This window comes from Nerophis lumbriciformis, linkage group LG20 (assembly GCF_033978685.3).
Source record: "Nerophis lumbriciformis linkage group LG20, RoL_Nlum_v2.1, whole genome shotgun sequence".
NCBI classification, from domain to species: Eukaryota; Metazoa; Chordata; class Actinopteri; order Syngnathiformes; family Syngnathidae; genus Nerophis; species Nerophis lumbriciformis.
This window is the reverse complement of record NC_084567.2, coordinates 43,404,965-43,430,203: the sequence shown is the minus strand read 5'-3', so window position 1 is coordinate 43,430,203 and position 25,239 is coordinate 43,404,965. Positions and strand designations below refer to the sequence as shown.

Genomic DNA, 25,239 nt, shown 5'->3' with positions numbered 1-25,239 from the left:
GAAAACAAAGATGCTAAACTGACAGTTGACAGGTAGAAAACAAAGATGCTAAACTGACAGTTGACAGGTAGAAAACAAAGATGCTAAACTGACAGTTGACAGGTAGAAAACAAAGATGCTAAACTGACAGTTGACAGGTAGAAAACAAAGATGCTAAACTGACAGTTGACAGGTAGAAAACAAAGATGTTATAAGTAGACGCAGCATTGGCTGCTGTGACGCGAGAAATTGGGCCGCCATCTTGAAGTGGTGATGAGGAGCCGGCGAGCAGCCTAAACTGACAGTTGACAGGTAGAAAACAAAGATGCTAAACTGACAGTTGACAGGTAGAAAACAAAGATGTTATAAGTAGACGCAGCATTGGCTGCTGTGACGCGAGAAATTGGGCCGCCATCTTGAAGTGGTGATGAGGAGCCGGCGAGCAGCCTAAACTGACAGTTGACAGGTAGAAAACAAAGATGCTAAACTGACAGTTGACAGGTAGAAAACAAAGATGCTAAACTGACAGTTGACAGGTAGAAACCAAAGATGCTAAACTGACAGTTGACAGGTAGAAAACAAAGATGCTAAACTGACAGTTGACAGGTAGAAAACAAAGATGCTAAACTGACAGTTGACAGGTAGAAAACAAAGATGCTAAACTGACAGTTGACAGGTAGAAAACAAAGATGCTAAACTGACAGTTGACAGGTAGAAAACAAAGATGCTAAACTGACGGTTGACAGGTAGAAAACAAAGATGCTAAACTGACGGTTGACAGGGAGAAAACAAAGATGCTAAACTGACAGTTGACAGGTAGAAAACAAAGATGCTAAACTGACAGTTGACAGGTAGAAAACAAAGATGCTAAACTGACAGTTGACAGGTAGAAAACAAAGATGCTAAACTGACAGTTGACAGGTAGAAAACAAAGATGCTAAACTGACAGTTGACAGGTAGAAAACAAAGATGCTAAACTGACAGTTGACAGGTAGAAAACAAAGATGCTAAACTGACAGTTGACAGGTAGAAAACAAAGATGCTAAACTGACAGTTGACAGGTAGAAAACAAAGATGCTAAACTGACAGTTGACAGGTAGAAAACAAAGATGCTAAACTGACAGTTGACAGGTAGAAAACAAAGATGCTAAACTGACAGTTGACAGGTAGAAAACAAAGATGCTAAACTGACAGTTGACAGGTAGAAAACAAAGATGCTAAACTGACAGTTGACAGGTAGAAAACAAAGATGCTAAACTGACAGTTCACAGGTAGAAAACAAAGATGCTAAACTGACAGTTGACAAGGTAGAAAACAAAGATGCTAAACTGACAGTTGACAGGTAGAAAACAAAGATGCTAAACTGACAGTTGACAGGTAGAAAACAAAGATGCTAAATTGACAGTTGACAGGTAGAAAACAAAGATGCTAAACTGACAGTTGACATGTAGAAAACAAAGATGCTAAATTGACAGTTGACAGGTAGAAAACAAAGATGCTAAACTGACAGTTGACAAGGTAGAAAACAAAGATGGTGTTTTTTGATTGATTGATTGAGATTTTTATTAGTAGATTGCACAGTACAGAACATATTCCGTGCAATTGACCACTAAAAGGTAACACCCCAATGAGTTTTTCACACTTGTTTAAGTCGGGGTCCACTTAAATCAATTCATGTTCAGCGTTTTCCTGCTGAAAATAGGAATCGGGGGATTACTCTTCACAAGTAAGACTTAACATTAACGTACTATTGGTTGTATTTTGTGAAAAGAATATTAGCACAGAGTTTAGAAGGAGCAAAGATCTTCAATAGTACTGAAATCCTAGCCGCTAGCAAACAAGAGTATGACCATCATAGAATTGCTTGTCAATGAAATTAATTCCATTTAAAAATGTCATACTTGAATAACATAAAGTTGAAATAAAAATGTTTGACACCTAAAACAAAATTCACCACTGATTATGATGCATTCTCATTTTAGGCAACATATAAAACAATACTTTCTTAACAGTATAATTGTAACCAAGAATAAGTCTTCAAGTAACAATATTCAAATACTAACATTGTTGGGTAAGACAAAATTTGGTTTTATTTTGAATCCAGTGAAACAGATTGGTGGTTTTAGCTGATATAAAGACTTTCAGGTGTTTATATATGTTTATGTTTGAGTATTTGGCAGACGCTTTTATCCAAAGCGACATACATCAAAAATACATATAAAACAATCACTGTAAACATGATCATTTAAGGGAAGAATGTAATACAAAATATCAATACAAAGTGTCAAGACAGAATCAACTTGATACAGTCTATAGGTCCCTAACATACTTGCCAACCTTGAGACCTCCGATTTCGGGAGGTGGGGCGGGGCGTGGTCGGGGGTGGGGCGGGGGGCGTGGTTAAGATATATATATATATATATATATATATATATATATATATATATATATATATATATATATATATATATATATATATATATATATATATATATATATAAAATAAATACTTGAATTTCAGTGTTCATTTATTTACACATATACACACACATAACACTCATCTACTCATTGTTGAGTTAAGGGTTGAATTGTCCATCCTTCTTCTATTTTCTGTCACTATTTCAGAACACACACATTATACAAATATACATTATAAAATCAATAAGAAAACGGGAGCTCTAATTTGGGAGTCTGAATTAGGATCAGAAGTTCCTATATAAACATTGCGCACTCACGTCGCCATTTTGTATTGATTACTGCAGCCGTGCACTGGATTCATTCACAAATACAAACTACAACTCACAAACACTTTAGAGTTAGGCTCCACCATCAGAATGTGTACTTAAACTTATAAAGATCTCATGGATATTATTCAGTGAGTTGATTCACCAAAACTAACCTGTTATACAGGAGGAAAAAGCACACAGGACGTTTCAATTGTTCACAGACTGGTCGCTCTCATCAGAATGACAAGACACTTCCGGTCTGCAGGTGATAGCATTCAATTGGGAAGAAACGCCCTACTGCCCCCTACTGACCAATGTGAATACTGATAAATGTGTAATGACAGCTCCAAAAACGAATTCAAACCACAAAATAAAATAAATAAATCAACACAAAAATGTGACACATTATGGGTGGGTCACATATGCATGTACACTAGATGGCAGTATTGTCCTGTTTAAAAGTGTCACAACATTGCTGTTTACGGCAGACAAACTGCTTTACGGTAGACGCTGTTGCTGTGTGTTGTTACCGCGCTGGGAGGACGTTAATGAAACTGCCTAACAATAAACCCACATAAGAAACCAAGAACTCGCCTTCGATCATTAGCTGTTTATATTGTGGGAAAGCGGACGTGTGAACAGGCTGTCAACACGTCACTCAGGTCCGCATGGAGCTGGAGGGGGCGTGGCCTCCAGCTCCGCCTGAATTTCGGGAGATTTTCGGGAGAAAATTTGTCCCGGGAGGTTTTCGGGAGAGGCGCTGAATTTCGGGAGTCTCCCGGAAAATCCGGGGTTGTTGGCAAGTATGGTCCCTAAATATATAGATATCTAATGTATTCATACATTGTTTATGTATATATAACCTAATCATATTGTTGCTTCAACTTAAAAATAGCTGAGCGTTTTTCCCCCTTCTCTGGGATTATATTCCCAATTTTGATCTGGTCACTTATAGCATATAAGAATATTTTGATACTGTTAAGCAAACTATGAATAATAAAACTCCTCATAGCTACACGTATGACAAAAAAGCGCGTGAAAATCAGTGGTATTCAGTGAGATAAGATGAATTAAATGCGCTGACAGTTCATTGCTCCTGCCAAATGAATTGCACTGAGTGGAGCGGACCACCACTCCAAGATGGCGGCCCCGCGTCTCGTCTGCGCCAGTAGGCAGTAGCGCTCCATGCTGCGTACCCTTAGAACATGTCTGTGGCGCGACATCTTCTGCTCATTTACGGCCACTGCATCCGGGGTATTGGGGTAAAAAGACGAAGAAGAAGTTGCCAGCATGGCGTTTACTCTTTATTCTCTCATTCAAACTGCTATTCTCTGCTTTAATGCCGTCGCCGTGTTGCACGAAGAAAGGTTTCTCAGCAAAAGTAAGTAGCATTTGCTATTTAAATGACATGGAATGTACATTTAAACGGGATATCGGTACTGACTTGGAGGTAGCTTAAAAAGCACACTGGGTGTTGTTGAGACAGTTTTCAGTTGGACCACTTTGACATACAATTACATACTTTCACAAACAGCTCTGCATCATACTGTATTTACTGACACGTGTCTCTATTTTGTCTCTCTTGTTGCTAAAGAAGGACACCAAAATATTAGAAACAGTAGCCTATAGAGGTGGGAATCTTTGGGCATCTCATGATTCGATTAGGATTACGATTCAAGAGCTGCGATTAGATTAAAAATCGATTATTGATGCATCTTTAATTTATGTATATTGATCAGAAATACTTTAATAATCCCTGAGGGGAAAAAAATAATAATTCTAAGCCTGGGCCCCTGGAGAGAGGGTCCAGATTGAGGCCAAGGGGGAAAAACTCATAGCCATAGCACACATAAGCATGTGTGTAAGAGGGAAACATCAAAGGACATTAAAGACATTAAAAGATGATGTAACCAGACATCTCTACATACAGCTACAAAAGTAAAACAACAAAAACATATACAATGTGCTGGCCTCTCGGGTGTTCCACGCCATCGTCTGAGCATGGCCAGATTTATCTAATCAGATATTTAACCATTTGACAGCGCAAGTTTATTTTTTAGATATCAGTTTTTGTTGTTTTTTTCCCCCCCAAAATAGTCTTACATTACAATCATGCTTTGTCAAATATGTTTTGTAATATCATCTGTAATATTTATACCTAAATAAATGTTTTCTGTCCGATTTAGAATTGAGTGTATATTCTTTTATAACCTGTTCTGATTAATAGTCTGCATTTTTTTTAGCTGGCTACATTAATAAAAACAGAAACTTAAGACATTGTCATGCAGAGATATGAATACCATTAACTTGTGCCAACTGTAATGTACAGAATATCAGACGCATGTATTCAGGTAGAAATATCATAGATTACATTACCAAACATATTTGACAATCAAAGCTTGATTGTAATTATTCACATTTAGTGTTATTAATATGTAAACATACCTGCCAACTACTCCAGTTTTCCCGTAATTAGTACGGTTTTCATCAACCTATTCCGGGTTACGGTTGCAGTGATAAAAAATACGTTTTTTCATTAATTAAAAAATTTTTTTTTTTTGAAAGTTTTATTCACGAAATCGCGTAACAACAATGACAATCGACACTGCTTCCCGTAACTTCCTATCGAGCCATTCCGAATGCCATGCGCGAGGCTATTTATAGCACCGCTGCCAAGCACGAGGCACCAGTTGCCATTGTTTCCAAACGAGCGAACGATCATGGAATCAGCCGGAGAAAAATGGCAAACGAGTCTTAAACCGAAAAGAAAACTGCAGTCATTCCGTGAAGAATATTCAAAAGCCTATCCGGGAATAATTATCCGTTCCAAAAAGGGTGAAAACTACGCGAATTGCACCTTGTGCAGACAAGATTTTTCGATCGGACACGGAGGAATTAGCCATGTAAAAGACCACGTCGGGACAAAAAAACACAAGTCTAATGCCGTTGCTAGCGATACAAGTGGAAAACTTTCAACGTTTTTCGTCGCCCAAACAGATTCTTTGGATGTGATAAATGCCTAAGTTTTATTTACGCAGGCAATAATTGAGCAAACAAAAAGGTAATGACACCAATGTTATCTATTGGAATTGTTTAGTACTGTTATACTGTTAAAAGTGTTTATACTATTTATGCTTTCAAGTCCAAGTTGAAGAAATCTTGTTAAATGTTGACAGCATAACTACCAAAATACAGAAGTATGTCCTTAATATTTTTGCAGTGCTATTTCTGTTGAAAAGTTCAAATGATTACATTAGAGATGTGATGTGCCACTTTTCAAGTGTCTGATGGCTTCAATTAATTTTCATTAATTTTTCATATTTTGAATTCTTTTGAAAGGCTTACAAAAAAACTACATTTGAATTGTAATTCCATGCTATTGACAGGACTATTAATTTTAATGAAGTTAGCTTACCATGTTTACAGTATGATAATTGTGATAGAAATGTGAATTTTAGGCACAGAATATTTTATACAATTGAACAAGGCAGTAGATTATACAAGCTTGGACAGAAAGTTAATAATGACACCAATTTTTTTTTTTAATGGAATTGTTTAGTACTGTTTTACCATTTGTTTACTGTAAAAAGTGTTTATACTTTCAATTAACAAATTGAAGTCTTGTGAAAGGTTGACAGGATAACTGGCATTAACTGTCAAAATAATTTCAAACTATTGAAGTTAGCTTACAGAATAAACATGTCAATCAACCCATATGATTTTTGCTGTAATATTTTTGTTTTGAAAAGTCACTGTGACTGATAGAAAAGTGATGGTTTTAGCAACATTTTAACCTGTCTGAATGCTAATAATCATTTTGCATCGGGGGGCGAAGGAATCCCCCACCAGGACTTTGTCCTGGACCTACCGGGGCCTGCTGCCCTTAGACCCTGGCTACTAGGTTTTTCTGATTTCAAAAGTTGGCAGGTATGCATTACCAAACATATTTGACAATCAAAGCTTGATTGTAATTATTCACATTTAGTGTTATTAATGTGTAAAACTGATATGTAAAAATGGAAGTGTAGCTCCTCTCCTCTGAATACAAGTGCTCCTACATCAGGAATACTAATTCTCTAATCCTACAAAATCTGGCAAGACACCAAAGCAGCTCAGGTATTTTTTTTATTGCCATTAAAAGCGTGTTTATGTCCATTTTGTCTTGATCTGTTTAAAAAATATATTTTATTAGGGGTAAACTAATTGTCTAGTCATGGTAACCAACACTTGAAAATGATTATGTCTAGGTTAGACCTACTAATGATGAAAAATTATATTTATCTGAGATTAATTTTGAGTGGACATACTGCGACTAAATATTCGTTTGACAGTTTGAGTTTTAATACACAAAAAAATAGTTTTCCTAAAGTATTTGTCCTGTGATTTATTGTGATTATATTCATGATCTTAAGAGTGTAAAATTGCAAAGTCATTCAGTGGTCTTGAAAAATGTCCAAGTAAATGTACTGTACTTGGTATCGCATCGATACCAACATGTGTAGTATCATCCACCTCTAAAAACGGACTTAATGTTCTTTGTTTGTCTGCAGTCGCATCAGGTGTGGACCACGGAGTGTCGGGTTTTGGAGATGACCCAGGAGTCAAAGTCCAAGTCCTCAATCTCATCCGCTCCATCAGAACTGTCATGCGAGGTTGACTTCCATAAAACTTTTTTTCTTTCTTATCCCCACAGTCCCGTTATATCCTCTTGACACCCAGAAATATATTATTCAATAATTGTCTTGGGTGGAAAAAAATATAAAATACTTTTTTCTGTGGGACAAAAGAACTGAATAATAATGGTGTCATCAATCAATCAATCAATGTTTATTTATATAGCCCTAAATCACAAGTGTCTCAAAGGGCTGCACAAGCCACAACGACATCCTCGGTACAAAGCCCACATAAGGGCAAGGAAAAACTCACCCCAGTGGGACGTCGATGTGAATGACTATGAGAAACCTTGGAGAGGACCGCATATGTGGGTAACCCCCCCCCACCCCCACCCCCCCCCCCCTCTAGGGGAGACCGAAAGCAATGGATGTCGAGTGGGTCTGACATAATATTGTGAGAGTCCAGTCCATAGTGGATCTAACATAATAGTGAGAGTCCAGTCCATAGTGGATCTAACATAATATTGTGAGAGTCCAGTCCATAGTGGATCTAACATAATAGTGAGAGTCCAGTCCATAGTGGATCTAACATAATAGTGTGAGAGTCCAGTCCATAGTGGATCTAACATAATAGTGAGAGTCCAGTCCATAGTGGATCTAACATAATAGTGAGAGTCCAGTCCTTAGTGGATCTAACATAATAGTGAGAGTCCAGTCCATAGTGGATCTAACATAATAGTGAGAGTCCAGTCCATAGTGGATCTAACATAATAGTGAGAGTCCAGTCCATAGTGGATCCAACATAATAGTAAGAGTCCAGTCCATAGTGGATCTAACATAATAGTGAGAGTCCAGTCCATAGTGGATCCAACATAATAGTGAGAGTCCAGTCCATAGTGGATCTAACATAATAGTGAGAGTCCAGTCCATAGTGGATCTAACATAATAGTGAGAGTCCAGTCCATAGTGGATCTAACATAATAGTAAGAGTCCAGTCCATAGTGGATCTAACATAATAGTGAGAGTCCAGTCCATAGTGGATCTAACATAATAGTGAGAGTCCAGTCCATAGTGGATCTAACATAATAGTGAGAGTCCAGTCCATAGTGGATCTAACATAATAGTGAGAGTCCAGTCCATAGTGGATCTAGCATAATAGTGAGAGTCCAGTCCATAGTGGATCTAACATAATAGTGTGAGAGTCCAGTCCATAGTGGATCTAACATAATAGTAAGAGTCCAGTCCATAGTGGATCTAACATAATAGTGAGAGTCCAGTCCATAGTGGATCCAACATAATAGTGAGAGTTCAGTCCATAGTGGATCTAACATAATAGTGAGAGTCCAGTCCATAGTGGATCTAACATAATAGTGAGAGTCCAGTCCATAGTGGATCCAACATAATAGTGAGAGTCCAGTCCATAGTGGCTCTAACATAATAGTAAGAGTCCAGTCCATAGTGGATCTAACATAATAGTGTGAGAGTCCAGTCCATAGTGGATCCAACATAATAGTAAGAGTCCAGTCCATAGTGGGGCCAGCAGGACACCATCCTGAGCGGAGACTGGTCAGCAGCGCAGAGATGTTCCCAGTCGATGCACAGGCGAGCGGTCCACCCCGGGTCCCGACTCTGGACAGCCAGCACTTCATCCATGGCCACCGGACCTGTGCCCCCCCCTCCACAAGGAAAAGGGGAGCAGAGGAGAAAAAAAAAGAAACGGCAGATCAACTGGTCTAACAGGGGGGCTATTTAAAGGCTAGAGTATACAAATGAGTTTTAAGATGGGACTTAAATGCTTCTACTGAGGTAGCATCTCTAGTTGTTACCAAGAGGGCATTCCATAGTACTGGAGCCCCAATAGAAAACGCTCTATAGCCCGCAGACTTTTTTTGGGCTCTGGGAATCACTAATAAGCCGGAGTTCTTTGAACGCAGATTTCTTGCCGGGACATATGGTACAATGCAATCGACAAGATAGGACGGAGCTAGACCGTGTAGTATTTTATACGTAAGTAGTAAAACCTTAAAGTCACATCTTAAGTGCACAGGAAGCCAGTGCAGGTGAGCCAGTATAGGTATATATATATGTATATAAAGGTATATACAGTATAGGCGTAATATGATCAAACTTTCTTGTTCTTGTCAAAAGTCTAGCAGCCGCATTTTGTACCAACTGTAATCTTTTAATGCTAGACATAGGGAGACCCCAAAATAATACGTTACAGTAGTCGAGACGAGACGTAACGAACGCATGAATAATGATCTCAGCGTCGCTAGTGGATAAAATAGAACGAATTTTAGCGATATTACGGAGATGAAAGAAGGCCGTTTTAGTAACACTCTTAATGTGTGACTCAAAGGAGAGAGTTGGGTGGAAGATAATACCCAGATTCTTTACTGATTCGCCTTGTGTAATTGTTTGGTTGTCAAATGTTAAGGTGGTATTATTAAATAATTGTCGGTGTTTAGCAGGACCGATAATCAGCATTTCCGTTTTCTTGGCGTTGAGTTGCAAGAAGTTAGCGGACATCCATTGTTTAATTTCATTAAGACACGCCTCCAGCTGACTACAATCCGGCGTGTTGGTCAGCTTTAGGGGCATGTAGAGTTGGCTGTCATCAGCATAACAATGAAAGCTAACACCGCATTTGCGTATGATGTCGCCTAGCGGCAGCATGTAAATACTAAAGAGTGCAGGGCCAAGAACCGAACCCTGAGGAACTCCGCACGTTACCTTAACATAGTCCGAGGTCACATTATTATGGGAGACGCATTGCATCCTGTCAGTAAGATAAGAGTTAAACCACGACAAAGCTAAGTCTGACATACCAATACGTGTTTTGATACGCTCTAATAAAATATTATGATGGACGGTATCGAAAGCAGCGCTAAGATCAAGAAGCAGCAACATAGATGACGCATCAGAATCCATCGTTAGCAGTAGATCATTAGTCATTCTTGCGAGGGCTGTCTCCGTAGAGTGATTTGCCCCGAAACCGGATTGAAAAGGTTCACAGAGATTGTTAGACACTAAGTGTTCATTTAGCTGCTGTGCGACAATTTTTTTCGAGGATTTTCGAAATAAAGGGAAGGTGGGACACCGGTCGGTAGTTTACCATGAGGTCAGGATCAAGGTTAGGTCTTTTGAGCAGAGGATGAATAACCGCTTTCTTGAATGCTAGTGGAACAGTGCCAGAGGAAAGTGATAAGTTTATAATATTTAGCACTGATGGACCTAATAATACAAAAAGCTCCTTGATAAGTTTCCCAGGAAGTGGGTCAAGTGAACATGTTGTTTGTTTTATCCCACTTACACGCCGTAATAGTTCCTCTAATGTTATTTCATCAAAAAGAGAGAGACTATTTTGTATTGCAGTATCCGTCGTAGATACAGTTGTATCTGTGTTAATAGAACCCAGTTGTAGCTGGGATGCGTTGTCTTTAATCTCCTTTCTAATGAGTTCAATTTTCTTATTAAAGAAATTCATAAAGTCATCTGCCGAGTGGGTGGAGCTATTGGGCTACTGTTTTGTTCAAAAAAAGATGAAAAGTTGAAAGTTTCTTATTTCTTGTTCACTTTCAAAAGGAATCGTAGTAAGTCTAATGTCCACCACAGAGGACATTGAACATTTGTAGTTTTTTATCTGTGCATTAAATTTGAGTTTTCCAAACCACCTCAAGCTATTAATACAAAAAAAAATATTTTTCTTTTCTTTTTATGTTGTTGTGTTTGATTGGACAAAACATTATTGAAAAGTGTTTGTGGAAAGGCTGTGAAAAACATGCATTTTTTTTACTTTAAGGAGGATAATCATGTTAACTATCACCTCATTTTGCTTTCTTTGTGTTTCTAGTGCCTCTTATCATCGTCAACTCAGCCTCCATCGTCCTGCTCTTACTTTTTGGGTGACGAGCAAGCATCAAAGACAAACTGCGGAGCCAAGGAAACATCTCACACACACACACACATTTTCAAAATCCTTCCAGTTTGAGCAGAAACTTTTTTTTTTTTTTGTGTTATTACAATGTTTCTTGTTATGGCACAAGTACATTTGTACCTCCACAAACACATTTGACGCTCCCTGTTTGCCCTCGCTCATAAACACATTATAATGGGACTGCCTGTGTACGTAGCTTGTCGTTAGTGATGGGTTGATGAGGCGTCATGAAGCGTTTCGACACATTGCAAAACTGTATTGATACTGTGTCGATACTGTGTCACTAAATACTGACATCTGCTGGACATTAAAAATCCCTACAGGCAACCTATGGACCGACTCAACTGACACTGATTTGATGCCCTAGTACAGGGGTCACCAACCTTTTTGAAACCAAAAACTACTTCTTGGGTACTGATTAATGCGAAGGGCTACCAGTTTGATACACACTTAAATAAATAAATATATTGTCATTTGTAAGTTACACGTAAGTGTGATTTAAACAAGAATACCTAAATAAATAAATTTATATATATATAAAAAATGGGTATTTCTGTCTATCATTCTGTCGTATATATTTTTTTCCTTTTACGGAAGGTTTTTTGTAGAGAATAAATGATGAAAAAAACACTTAATTGAACGGTTTAAAAGAGGAGAAAACACGAAAAAAATTAAAACAACATTTTGAAACATAGTTTATCTTCAATTTCGACTCTTTAAAATTCAAAATCCAACCGACAAAAAGAAGAGAAAAACTAGCTAATTTTAATCTTTTTGAAAAAATAAAAAAAATAATTTATGGAACATCATTAGTCATTTTTCCTGATTAAGATACATTTTAGAATTTTGATGACATGTTTTAAATTGGTTAAAATCCAATCTGCACTTTGTTAGAATATTTAACAAATTGGACCAAGCTATATTTCTAACAAAGACAAATCAGTATTTCTTCTAGATTTTCCAGAACAAAAATTTTAAAAGAAATTCAAATTACTTTGAAATAAGATTTAAATTTGATTCTACAGATTTTCTAGATTTGCCAGAATAATGTTTTTGAATTTTAATCATAGTAAGTTTGAAGAAATATTTCACAAATATTCTTTGTCGAAAAAGCAGAAGCTAAAATATTTATTATTCTTTACAATAAAAAAAGAACAAATTTACTTGAACATTGATTTAAATTGTCAGGAAAGAAGAGGAAGAAATTTAAAAGGTAAAAAGGTATATTTGTTTAAAAATCCTAAAATCATTTTTAAGGTTGTATTTTTTCTCTAAAATTGTATTTCTAAAAGTAATAAGAAGCAAAGTACAAAATAAATGAATTTATTCAAACAAGTGAAGACCCATCCATCCATCCATTTTCTACCGCTTATTCCAAGTGAAGACCAAGTCTTTCAAATATTTTCTTGGATTTTCAAATTCTATTTGAGTTTTGTCTCTTTTAGAATTAAAAAATGTCGAGCAAAGCGAGACCAGCTTGCTAGTAAATAAATACAATTTAAAAAATAGAGGCAGCTCACTGGTAAGTGCTGCTCTTTGAGCTATTTTTAGAACAGGCCAGCGGGCGACTGATCTGGTCCTTACGGGCTACCTGGTGACCGCGGGCACCGCGTTGGTGACCCCTGCCCTAGTATATACAATAATATAAACCAAGTCATTGTATTTCATTTAGGATTATTTCATATCTTCATTTAAATAAAAATATATTTGTATCTTTTTTAGATACAGTCAATAAATAATGTGAACATGTATCATAACATGGACATCTAAGAGAACGTGTTGTGGATGATTGTGGACTGGGAATTTTTTTAATTTTATTTTTTTACACATTTTTATAAAAATAAAAAGTTTTTCCGACGTATTACATTTTAGACGATTTCTCTTCTTAGTTATTATTTCTCCGGCTGTAGAAAAGAGCCGCTCACAGGGCACAGAGGAGGCGACTAGGGCTGCAGCTAACGATTATTTTTCTATCGATTAATCTATAGATTATTTTTTTCGATTAATCGGTTAATCCATAGATTATTTTTTCGATTAATCTATAGATTATTTTTCCTTTTACCGATTATTTTTTTTATTTAAAATGAAGAGGAAAAAATAAATGTAGGCCAGTTTTTTCAAAAGGCATGGCTTTTATTTACAAAAAAAAAAGTATGGCCACTCAGTCAACATTGACAACAACATGACAAAATATTCTGTAACAATGTAAACATTTAAAACTTTTAACATTTAACAAAATTAAAAGTAGCTTATTTGCTTTTTAATGTGCAAATATAAAAGTAAACATCCAGTGCAAATCTTAATATTCTGGAATAGTATAAGCATTTCAAAAGTAAAAGTATTGCTTATTTTGCCTTAAAATGTGCAAAAATAAAGATAAACATCCAATACAAAAAAGTGCAAAACGGAAATATTCTGTAACAAGTGTAAACATTTCAACAAAAGTAAAAGTATTGCTTATTTGCTAAAATGTGCAAAAAAGTGTACAGTGTAAACATTTCAACAAAAGTAAAAGTATTGCTTATTTTGCTTAATAACACAACAATGATAGTATGATTAAAGTGAAAGTTAATTGTTGGTTTGTACATAGTATATGTAACTGTTAATGTTGTAAAAGGTATTTGCACAACTAATTAACGTTAGCGTTTGTGACACGTCTTGTGCCGTGGGGTTCTTTCAGGACCGACAGACTGAACGCCAGACGGCTTTGCCAGGTTTACAATCTTTTAATTTTACACAAAGTCTTTTCTCTTCCAACTCTTTTCTCTTTCTTTCCTCGCTTTTCAGCTCCTCTTCCTCGCTCGCTCGTCGTCCCCTGTCTCTTGCGGCGTCGCTCCCGGCGCGCCCCGCCTCGCCGCTCGCTCGCCGCCGCCGCCGCCTCTCCACAGCGTTAAAGAGGAGCGCGTCTTTGTAAACACTGAACAGGCACGCCAAACGCGCCTCTCAGAGCAAACGGTGCTTTAGTTTATGAATTTACAACGCAGATACAAATGACACATTCATGTTTTTGTGTAATAATGACAACGTATACGCACGCGGACGATTGACTTGTTGATGGTGATGGCAAGAACGCTGTCGGGGGTTTTCTTTTCAAATGTTCGTTCATAGCCGTTGTGCTGCTATGATAGGCCATTTCCGCTCGACACAGTGTGCATGCAACAACATTATTAGGCCGTTTATTGAAATACTCCCACACTTTTGACGACTTTTGGCGTGCTTTTTTCCCCTCGCTCGCATCGTCTGCTTTGCGCTCCGCCATGACAGTAGTGTGACGTAAATATGCGACGCGCCGACGCACAAAAACGGCGTCGACGTATTTACGTAACCGATGACGTCGACTACGTCGACGCGTCGTTTCAGCCTTAGAGGCGACACAGTTCGCGTATCGGTCACGTGACCAAAACAGCTCATGATCGGTCACGTGACTTTCTAAAAGCGGTACGCGCACCGACACAGGGTTTCGCTCTATGAGCTCGACGCATGCGCCGATGCATCGGTGTTGCCGGACCCATCACTACTTGTCGTCACATCTCCGCACAGTAGATGGCATTGTCACTCTTCTTCTTAACACACCTGGTCCTCCAGAGAATAAGAGGATGTAGCAGGAGGGACAACTTGTAAATGTAGCCAGTATTCAGACCCCCTGTGGTTAGTATTTGATATATTCAGACCCCCTGTGGTTAGTATTTGATATATAAGTGATGTGTGACTAATGTAGTGACTTGTTCATGTGTTGTAGGACACCAGTGGAGACTCTGACATGAGAAACACACGTCACATTTCAAAAGGCTACTCAGTCTTGATTGGGAAATTGGCCAACAAAATATAACAAAAAGAAGCAACTTCAGGAAAGTTTATTCATATTTCACAACATATTTGTTTTGCTTTTGTTTGTTTTTACTCACTTTTTGTCGTCCTTACAGCGTCCGTAGACTTGACATGCACATGCGTCATGGCCAATTATACCCACCGCCATGAATAGATTGCAGTCCTGTGGGAAACTCTGTGGTTTTAGTAGTGAAGCATTCAGCCAAAGTGTGACGTTTTCGGGTGAGCTCGTTTTTTATTAATAAGTGACAGTATATTATTAGGGCCCGCATGGCCCATTGCATAAGGACTCCCAAAGGGAGTCCTTATGCAATGGGACAAAAGGACCTATTGAATTTGTAAGGTTTTATTATTCCTTATTAGGGCCCGCAATGGCCCATTGCAAAAGGACTCCCGAAGGGAGTCCTTATGCAATGGGACATAAGGACCTATTGAATTTGTAAGGTTTTATTATTATTCTTTCTTTCTTCTTCCGCCGCCTCTTTGAGCACTAATTTGACCCACTTAACATGCTTCAAAACTCACCATATTTGACCCACACATCAGGACCTGCGAAAATTGCCTTTTAATAAAAAAACCAAACCCCAAAACTCAAAATTGCGCTCTAGCGCCCCCTAGGAAGAAGAAAAAACTACGCTGCCTGTAACTCCCACTAGGAAGGTCGGAAAGACATGAAACAAAATCCTCTATGTAGGTCTGACTTAGACCTAGTTCTCATAATTTTACATCCTCGGGCTAAAATCAACAGGAAGTTGGCAATTCCCCCTTCAAGACAAAAAAGTACTAAAAACAGTAACTTTTCCCTCTGAGCTGTAATTTGACCCCCTTAACACGCTTCAAAACTCACCAAACTGAACGCACACATCAGGACTGGCAAAATTTGCGATCTAATAAAAAAAACCTAACCCCAAATTTAAAAATTGCGCTCTAGAGCAATTTTTGAATAAAACGGAGAAAAAACTGCTCCTCGGAAGAAAAAAATGACAAAACTGCCTGTAACTCCCACTGGGAAGGTCAGAGAGACATGAAACAAAAACCTCTCCGTAGGTCTCACTTAGACCTACATTTCATAAATTGACAACCCCCAGCAAAAATCTACAGGAAGTTTGCTATTCCCCCTTCAACACAACATTTTTGTAAAAACCGGTCACCTTTCTTCAAACATTATCTCCTCTGAGCGTGTTTGTCGTTTCGGCTTCAAACTAACACAGGAGAGAGATTGAACCCTTTTGATTAAAGGTTATCGCAAGAGTTTTAATACCGGCTCCGGTTTTGATTTTATGACCCTTCAAAGAGCCCCTGCACTGATGCTGCTGCTTTTTCAAGAAGGCTGCTTAAAGGCAGGAAGCACCAGCGTGCCCACAAATTGCAGACAAGGTAGGTACACTACACAAAAGTATTGGGACAATTCGGACTAAAAGTAGACAAAAGTATTGGGACACTTATGACGAAAACTGAACAAAAGTATTGGGACACTTAGGACTAGCACCTGCCAAATATGCGGGCCCGACCAATGCTGCTTGCAGCTTTAATTAGGGCCCGCATGGCCCATTGCATAAGGACTCCCACAGGGAGTCCTTATGCAATGGGACATAAGGACCTATTGAATTTGTAAGGTTTTATTATTCTTTATTATTATTATTCTTCCGCCGCCTCTTTGAGCACTAATTTGACCCACTTAACATGCTTCAAAACTCACCATATTTGACCCACACATCAGGACCTGCGAAAATTGCCTTTTAATAAAAAAAAAAAACCCGCAAAAATCAAAATTGCGCTCTCACGCCCCCTAGGAAAACAAAAACTGCCTGTAACTCCCACTAGGAAGGTCGGAAAGACATGGAACAAAATCCTCTATGTAGGTCTGACTTAGACCTAGTTCTCATAATTTTACATCCTCGTTCTAAAATCAAGAGGAAGTTGGCAATTCCCCCTTCAAGACAAAAAAAGTACTAAAAACAGTCACTTTTCCCTCTTTGAGCTGTAATTTGACCCCCTTAACACGCTTCAAAACTCACCAAACTGAACGCACACATCAGGACTGGCAAAATTTGCGATCTAATAAAAAAAAAACCTAACCCCAAATTTAAAAATTGCGCTCTAGAGCAATTTTTGAATAAAACGGAGAAAAAACTGCTCCTCGGAAGAAAAAAATTACAAAACTGCCTGTAACTCCCACTGGGAAGGTCGGAGAGACATGAAACAAAAACCTCTCCGTAGGTCTCACTTAGACCTACATTTCATAAATTGACAACCCCCAGCAAAAATCTACAGGAAGTTTGCTATTCCCCCTTCAAAACAACATTTTTGTAAAAACCGGTCACCTTTCTTCAAACATTATCTCCTCTGAGCGTGTTTGTCGTTTAGGCTTCAAACTAACACAGGAGAGAGATTGAACCCTTTTGATTAAAAGTTATCGAAAGAGTTTTAATACCGGCTCCGGTTTTGATTTTATGACCCTTCAAAGAGCCGCTGCGCTGATGCTGCTGCTTTTTCAAGAAGGCTGCTTAAAAGCAGGAAGCACCAGCGTGCCCACAAATTGCAGACAAGGTAGGTACACTACACAAAAGTATTGGGACAATTCGGACTAAAAGTAGACAAAAGTATTGGGACACTTATGACGAAAACTGAACAAAAGTATTGGGACACTTAGGACTAGCACCTGCCAAATATGCGGGCCCGACCAATGCTGCTTGCAGCTTTAATTAGGGCCCGCATGGCCCATTGCATAAGGACTCCCACAGGGAGTCCTTATGCAATGGGCCATAAGGACCTATTGAATTTGTAAGGTTTTATTATTCTTTATTATTATTATTCTTCAGCCGCCTCTTTGAGCACTAATTTGACCCACTTAACATGCTTCAAAACTCACCATATTTGACCCACACATCAGGACCTGCGAAAATTGTCTTTTAATAAAAAAACCGAACCGCAAAAATCAAAATTGCGCTCTCGCGCCCCCTAGGGAAAAAAACAAAACTAGACTGCCTGTAACTCCCACTAGGAAGGTCGGAAAGACATGAAACAAAATCCTCTATGTAGGTCTGACTTAGACCTAGTTCTCATAATTTTTACATCCTCGGGCTAAAATCAACAGGAAGTTGGCAATTCCCCCTTCAAGACAAAAAAAGTACTAAAAACAGTCACTTTTCCCTCTTTGAGCTGTAATTTGACCCCCTTAACACGCTTCAAAACTCACCAAACTGAACGCACACATCAGGACTGGCAAAATTTGCGATCTAATAAAAAAAACCTAACCCCAAATTTAAAAATTGCGCTCTAGAGCAATTTTTGAATAAAACGGAGAAAAAACTGCTCCTCGGAAGAAAAAAATGACAAAACTGCCTGTAACTCCCACTGGGAAGGTCGGAGAGACATGAAACAAAAACCTCTCCGTAGGTCTCACTTAGACCTCCATTTCATAAATTGACAACCCCCAGCAAAAATCTACAGGAAGTTTGCTATTCCCCCTTCAAAACAACATTTTTGTAAAAACCGGTCACCTTTCTTCAAACATTATCTCCTCTGAGCGTGTTTGTCGTTTAGGCTTCAAACTAACACAGGAGAGAGATTGAACCCTTTTGATTAAAAGTTATCGAAAGAGTTTTAATACCGGCTCCGGTTTTGATTTTATGACCCTTCAAAGAGCCGCTGCGCTGATGCTGCTGCTTTTTCAAGAAGGCTGCTTAAAAGCAGGAAGCACCAGCATGCCCACAAATTGCAGACAAGGTAGGTACACTACACAAAAGTATTGGGACAATTCGGACTAAAAGTAGACAAAAGTATTGGGACACTTATGACGAAAACTGAACAAAAGTATTGGGACACTTAGGACTAGCACCTGCCAAATATGCGGGCCCGACCAATGCTGCTTGCAGCTTTATTAGGGCCCGCATGGCCCATTGCATAAGGACTCCCACAGGGAGTCCTTATGCAATGGGCCATAAGGACCTATTGAATTTGTAAGGTTTTATTATTCTTTATTATTATTATTCTTCCGCCGCCTCTTTGAGCACTAATTTGACCCACTTAACATGCTTCAAAACTCACCATATTTGACCCACACATCAGGACCTGCGAAAATTGTCTTTTAATAAAAAAAAAACGAACCGCAAAAATCAAAATTGCGCTCTCGCGCCCCCTAGGAAAAAAAACAAAACTAGACTGCCTGTAACTCCCACTAGGAAGGTCGGAAAGACATGAAACAAAATCCTCTATGTAGGTCTGACTTAGACCTAGTTCTCATAATTTTTACATCCTCGGGCTAAAATCAACAGGAAGTTGGCAATTCCCCCTTCAAGACAAAAAAGTACTAATAACAGTCACTTTTGCCTGTTTGAGCTGCAATTTGACCCCCTTAACATGCTTCAAAACTCACCAAACTGAACGCACACATCAGGACTGGTAAAATTTGCGATCTAATAAAAAAACCTAACCCCAAATCTCAAAATTGCGCTCTAGCGCAATTTTTGAATAAAACGCAGAAATAACTGCTCCTCGTAAGAAAAAAATGACAAAACTGCCTGTAACTCCCACTGGGAAGGTCGGAGAGACATGAAACAAAAACCTCTCCGTAGGTCTCGCTTAGACCTACATTTCATAAATTGACAACCCCCAGCAAAAATCTACAGGAAGTTTGCTATTCCCCCTTCAAAACAACATTTTTGTAAAAACCGGTCACCTCTCTTCAAACATTATCTCCTCTGAGCACGTTTGTTGTTTTGGCTTCAAACTAACACAGGAGAGAGATTGAACCCTTGTGATTACAAGTAGAGATGAGCGTTTTGATACCTGCTCCGGTTTTGATTTTATGACCCTTCAAAGAACCGCTGCGCTGCTGTTTTTTTTTAATGGCTGCTTAAAAGCAGGATGCACCAGCGTGCCCACACAATGCAGACAAGGTTGGTACACTAGACAAAAGTATTGGGACACTTAAGCCAAAAACTGGACACAAGTATTGGGACACTTGGGACTACATCTTGACAAAAGTCTTGGGACACTTACGACTAAAAGTAGACGACAGTATTGGGAAACTTAGGACTACCACTGGACAAAAGTATTGGGACACTTGTGGCTAAAACTTGACAAAAGTATTAGGACACTGAGGACAACCACTGGAAAAAAGTATTGGGACACCTACACTGGACAAAACTATTGGGACTCTTAGGACTACAACTGGACCAAAGTATTGGGATACTTAGGACTATAACTGGACAAAAGTTTTAGGACACTTAGGACTAAAACTGGACAAAAGTTTTGGGACACTTCACATTAAAACTTGACAAAAGTATTGGGACACTTAGGACTAAAACTGGACAAAAGTATTGGGACACTTAGGACTACAACTGGTCAAAAGTATTGGGACACTTCGGACTACCACTAGACACACGTATTGGGACACCTACACTGGACAAAAGTATTGGGACACTTAGGATGAAAACTGGACAAAAGTATTGGGACATTTAGGACTACAACTGGACAAAAGTATTGGGACACTTAGGATGAAAACTGGACAAAAGTATTGGGACACTTAGGACTATAACTGGACAAAAGTTTTAGGACACTTAGGACTAAAACTGGACAAAAGTTTTGGGACACTTCACATTAAAACTTGACAAAAGTATTGGGACACTTAGGACTAAAACTGGACAAAAGTATTGGGACACTTAGGATGAAAACTGGACAAAAGTATTGGGACACTTAGGACTACAACTGGTCAAAAGTATTGGGACACTTCGGACTACCACTAGACACACGTATTGGGACACCTACACTGGACAAAAGTATTGGGACACTTAGGACTAAAACTGGACAAAAGTATTGGGACACTTAGGACTAAAACTGGACAAAAGTATTGGGACACTTAGGATGAAAACTGGACAAAAGTATTGGGACACTTAGGACTACAACTGGACAGAAGTTTTTGGACACTTAGGACTAAAACTGGACAAAAGTATTGGGACACTTCACATTAAAACTTGACAAAAGTATTGGGATACTTATGACTAAAACTTGACATAAGTATTGGGAAACTTCGGACTACCACGGGACAAAAGTATTGGGACACTTAGGATTAAAACTGGACAAAAGTATTGGGACACTTAGGATGAAAACTGGACAAAAGTATTGGGACACTTAGGACTACAACTGGACAAAAGTATTGGGACACTTCGGACTACCACTAGACACACGTATTGGGACACCTACACTGGACAAAAGTATTGGGACACTTAGGATGAAAACTGGACAAAAGTATTGGGACACTTAGGACTAAAACTGGACAAAAGTATTGGGACACTTAGGATGAAAACTGGACAAAAGTATTGGGACACTTAGGACTACAACTGGACAAAAGTTTTTGGACACTTAGGACTAAAACTGGACAAAAGTATTGGGACACTTCACATTAAAACTTGACAAAAGTATTGGGATACTTATGACTAAAACTTGACATAAGTATTGGGAAACTTCGGACTACCACGGGACAAAAGTATTGGGACACTTAGGATTAAAACTGGACAAAAGTATTGGGACACTTAGGATGAAAACTGGACAAAAGTATTGGGACACTTAGGACTACAACTGGACAAAAGTATTGGGACACTTCGGACTACCACTAGACACACGTATTGGGACACCTACACTGGACAAAAGTATTGGGACACTTAGGATGAAAACTGGACAAAAGTATTGGGACACTTAGGACTAAAACTGGACAAAAGTATTGGGACACTTGGGATGAAAACTGGACAAAAGTATTGGGACACTTAGGACTACAACTGGACAAAAGTTTTAGGACACTTAGGACTAAAACTGGAAAAAAGTATTGGGACACCTACACTGGACAAAACTATTGGGACTCTTAGGACTACAACTGGACCAAAGTATTGGGACACTTAGGACTACAACTGAACAAAAGTTTTTGGACACTTAGGACTAAAACTGGACAAAAGTATTGGGACACTTCACATTAAAACTTGACAAAAGTATTGGGATACTTATGACTAAAACTTGACATAAGTATTGGGAAACTTCGGACTACCACGGGACAAAAGTATTGGGACACTTAGGATTAAAACTGGACAAAAGTATTGGGACACTTAGGATGAAAACTGGACAAAAGTATTGGGACACTTAGGACTACCACTAGACACACGTATTGGGACACCTACACTGGACAAAAGTATTGGGACACTTAAGCCAAAAACTGGACACAAGTATTGGGACACTTGGGACTACATCTTGACAAAAGTCTTGGGACACTTACGACTAAAAGTAGACGACAGTATTGGGAAACTTAGGACTACCACTGGACAAAAGTATTGGGACACTTACAGTGGACAAAAGTATTGGGACACTTGTGGCTAAAACTTGACAAAAGTATTAGGACACTGAGGACAACCACTGGAAAAAAGTATTGGGACACCTACACTGGACAAAACTATTGGGACTCTTAGGACTAGAACTGGACCAAAGTATTGGGACACTTAGGACTACAACTGGACCAAAGTATTGGGACACTTAGGACTACAACTGGACAAAAGTTTTAGGACACTTGGGACTAAAACTGGACAAAAGTATTGGGACACTTCACATTAAAACTTGACAAAAGTATTGGGATACTTATGACTAAAACTTGACATAAGTATTGGGAAACTTCGGACTACCACGGGACAAAAGTATTGGGACACTTAGGATTAAAACTGGACAAAAGTATTGGGACACTTAGGATGAAAACTGGACAAAAGTATTGGGACACTTAGGACTACCACTAGACACACGTATTGGGACACCTACACTGGACAAAAGTATTGGGACACTTAAGCCAAAAACTGGACACAAGTATTGGGACACTTGGGACTACATCTTGACAAAAGTCTTGGGACACTTACGACTAAAAGTAGACGACAGTATTGGGAAACTTAGGACTACCACTGGACAAAAGTATTGGGACACTTACACTGGACAAAAGTATTGGGACACTTAGGACTACAACTGGACAAAAGTTTTTGGACACTTAGGACTAAAACTGGACAAAAGTATTGGGACACTTCACATTAAAACTTGACAAAAGTATTGGGATACTTATGACTAAAACTTGACATAAGTATTGGGAAACTTCGGACTACCACGGGACAAAAGTATTGGGACACTTAGGACTAAAACTGGACAAAAGTATTGGGACACTTAGGATGAAAACTGGACAAAAGTATTGGGACACTTCGGACTACCACTAGACACACGTATTGGGACACCTACACTGGACAAAAGTATTGGGACACTTAGGATGAAAACTGGACAAAAGTATTGGGACACTTAGGACTAAAACTGGACAAAAGTATTGGGACACTTAGGATGAAAACTTGACAAAAGTATTGGGACACTTAGGACTACAACTGGACAAAAGTTTTTGGACACTTAGGACTAAAACTGGACAAAAGTATTGGGACACTTCACATTAAAACTTGACAAAAGTATTGGGATACTTATGACTAAAACTTGACAAAAGTATTGGGACACTTAGGATGAAAACTGGACAAAAGTATTGGGACACTTAGGACTAAAACTGGACAAAAGTATTGGGACACTTAGGATGAAAACTGGACAAAAGTATTGGGACACTTCGGACTACCACTAGACACACGTATTGGGACACCTACACTGGACAAAAGTATTGGGACACTTAGACGACAACTTGCCAAAAGTATTGGGACACTTAGGACTACAACTTGACAAAAGTATTGGGACACTTCGGACTACCACTAGACAAAAGTATTGGGACACTTAGGACTAGCACCTGCCAAATACGCGGGCCCAACCAACGCTGCTTGCAGCTTTAATTTGCTTTGTCATCTATAACACAAAAGCTATGATGTCATTGTTTTCTTCAGATATCTTCACATACTCTACACAAAGGGTTTTTTTGTGTGTACAAACAATATCCTCTCATTTGTATGTCTTCTATTTTACTGTCGGTATTTAAAAAAACAAATGTATTTAAGATGTTTAACAGCAACACATACAGCAGTATTGAAATGTTCAGTCACTATTGAGGAAACGTCTCAAGGAATTGTGCCAAAAATTGAGGAAAACATGTTTATATTATCTCCGAGTTGTTTATCTCCCAATAAATGCCATTTCAAACTTTTTAATATGATAATCCTCTGTGTGTCCCAGCAGAAAAGCCTCCCCAAAAAATGTTTTCTCCCCTATATTTGATCTCTGTGCTGACCCCCTGCTGCTCCCCCATAGGAATAATCCCTCATGCCAGGAATCATAACAGCAATTCCTGCCTTGCTGATTGCAATACATATTTGTATTAGCACTTATTCCAAAAAAATGTGGCTGCGCTGGAGTTGCAAGCATATGTTTTCATCCCAGTGAAAGTCACTTTAATCTGTGATTAGGCTGAATGGACTTTTGGCTGTAAGCCATTTATTTCTGCACATTTGCCATTTTTGCTTCATATCTTAAACAATTGCATGATAGTTTCTTTTTTTAAACATGTTTACATGTCCGGAAACGAGCAGGAAAAAGCTATTTATTTAATTCCACCCCTTAATTTATACTGATATTCTGTTCAGTTCCTGTGTTCCTATATATTTTGATGGAATTGTGTGTAAAAGTAGAATTATTAGATTTAATATATTGTATCAGCGATGAAAAAACAGACTAAATGATGCATAATACCTTATTAAATCAAATTTAGGATACAAATAGCTTTAATATCAGAATCAGCTTTATTGTCATTACGCAAGGTAACGAGATTGAGGCCATTCCATACAGTGCGATGTGTGCATGCTAGAAAAACAATGTGCAAATATATAAAAATATAAAAAATGTAGAAGTGCAATGAATATGGTGTGAAATGAATATATACATGAAAAAAAAACAAAAAAAAAACAGGGTGGTTGGTGGAATGGGTTATTGCACCGAAGAGAAGGCAGTTATGAGGGACAATGGGGCAGTCCGTTCAGGATGGTTATGGCCCTGGGGAAGAAGCTGTTCTTTAGCCTGTTTGTTTTGGTTTTAATGCACCTGTAGCGCTTCCCAGGATATAATATGGTTGGATGACTCTATGGACAATTGTAACATGCAATGCACAAATGCAGGAGCAAAGAAAAAGATGTATATTCACCATGTAGAGGTAACATGA

At 38.5% G+C, this 25,239-nt stretch overlaps 2 protein-coding genes across 3 annotated transcripts in view; one reads left to right on the top strand and one right to left on the bottom strand.

The window, feature by feature from the left end:
* The window catches only part of katnal2 (katanin p60 subunit A-like 2), a 96,016-nt gene that overhangs the window by 4,656 nt on the left and 66,121 nt on the right, over positions 1–25,239 (bottom strand). The window lies entirely within an intron of this gene.
* ier3ip1 (immediate early response 3 interacting protein 1) lies at positions 3,949–11,286 on the top strand. Its single transcript, XM_061980918.2, has 3 exons — positions 3,949–4,086; positions 7,256–7,357; positions 11,172–11,286. Exons 1-3 carry the CDS (start codon positions 3,996–3,998, stop codon positions 11,225–11,227), a joined length of 249 nt encoding a protein of 82 aa, XP_061836902.1. The 5' UTR covers positions 3,949–3,995; the 3' UTR covers positions 11,228–11,286.

Bases quoted from the DNA above. Each gene is read 5' to 3' on its own strand.
- ier3ip1 (XM_061980918.2), top strand. From the start codon at position 3,996: ATGGCGTTTACTCTTTATTCTCTCATTCAAACTGCTATTCTCTGCTTT. The intron at 4,087-7,255 runs GTAAGTAGCATT...GTTTGTCTGCAG, and splicing joins AGAAAGGTTTCTCAGCAAAA to TCGCATCAGGTGTGGACCAC. The intron at 7,358-11,171 runs GTTGACTTCCAT...TTGTGTTTCTAG, and splicing joins CATCAGAACTGTCATGCGAG to TGCCTCTTATCATCGTCAAC.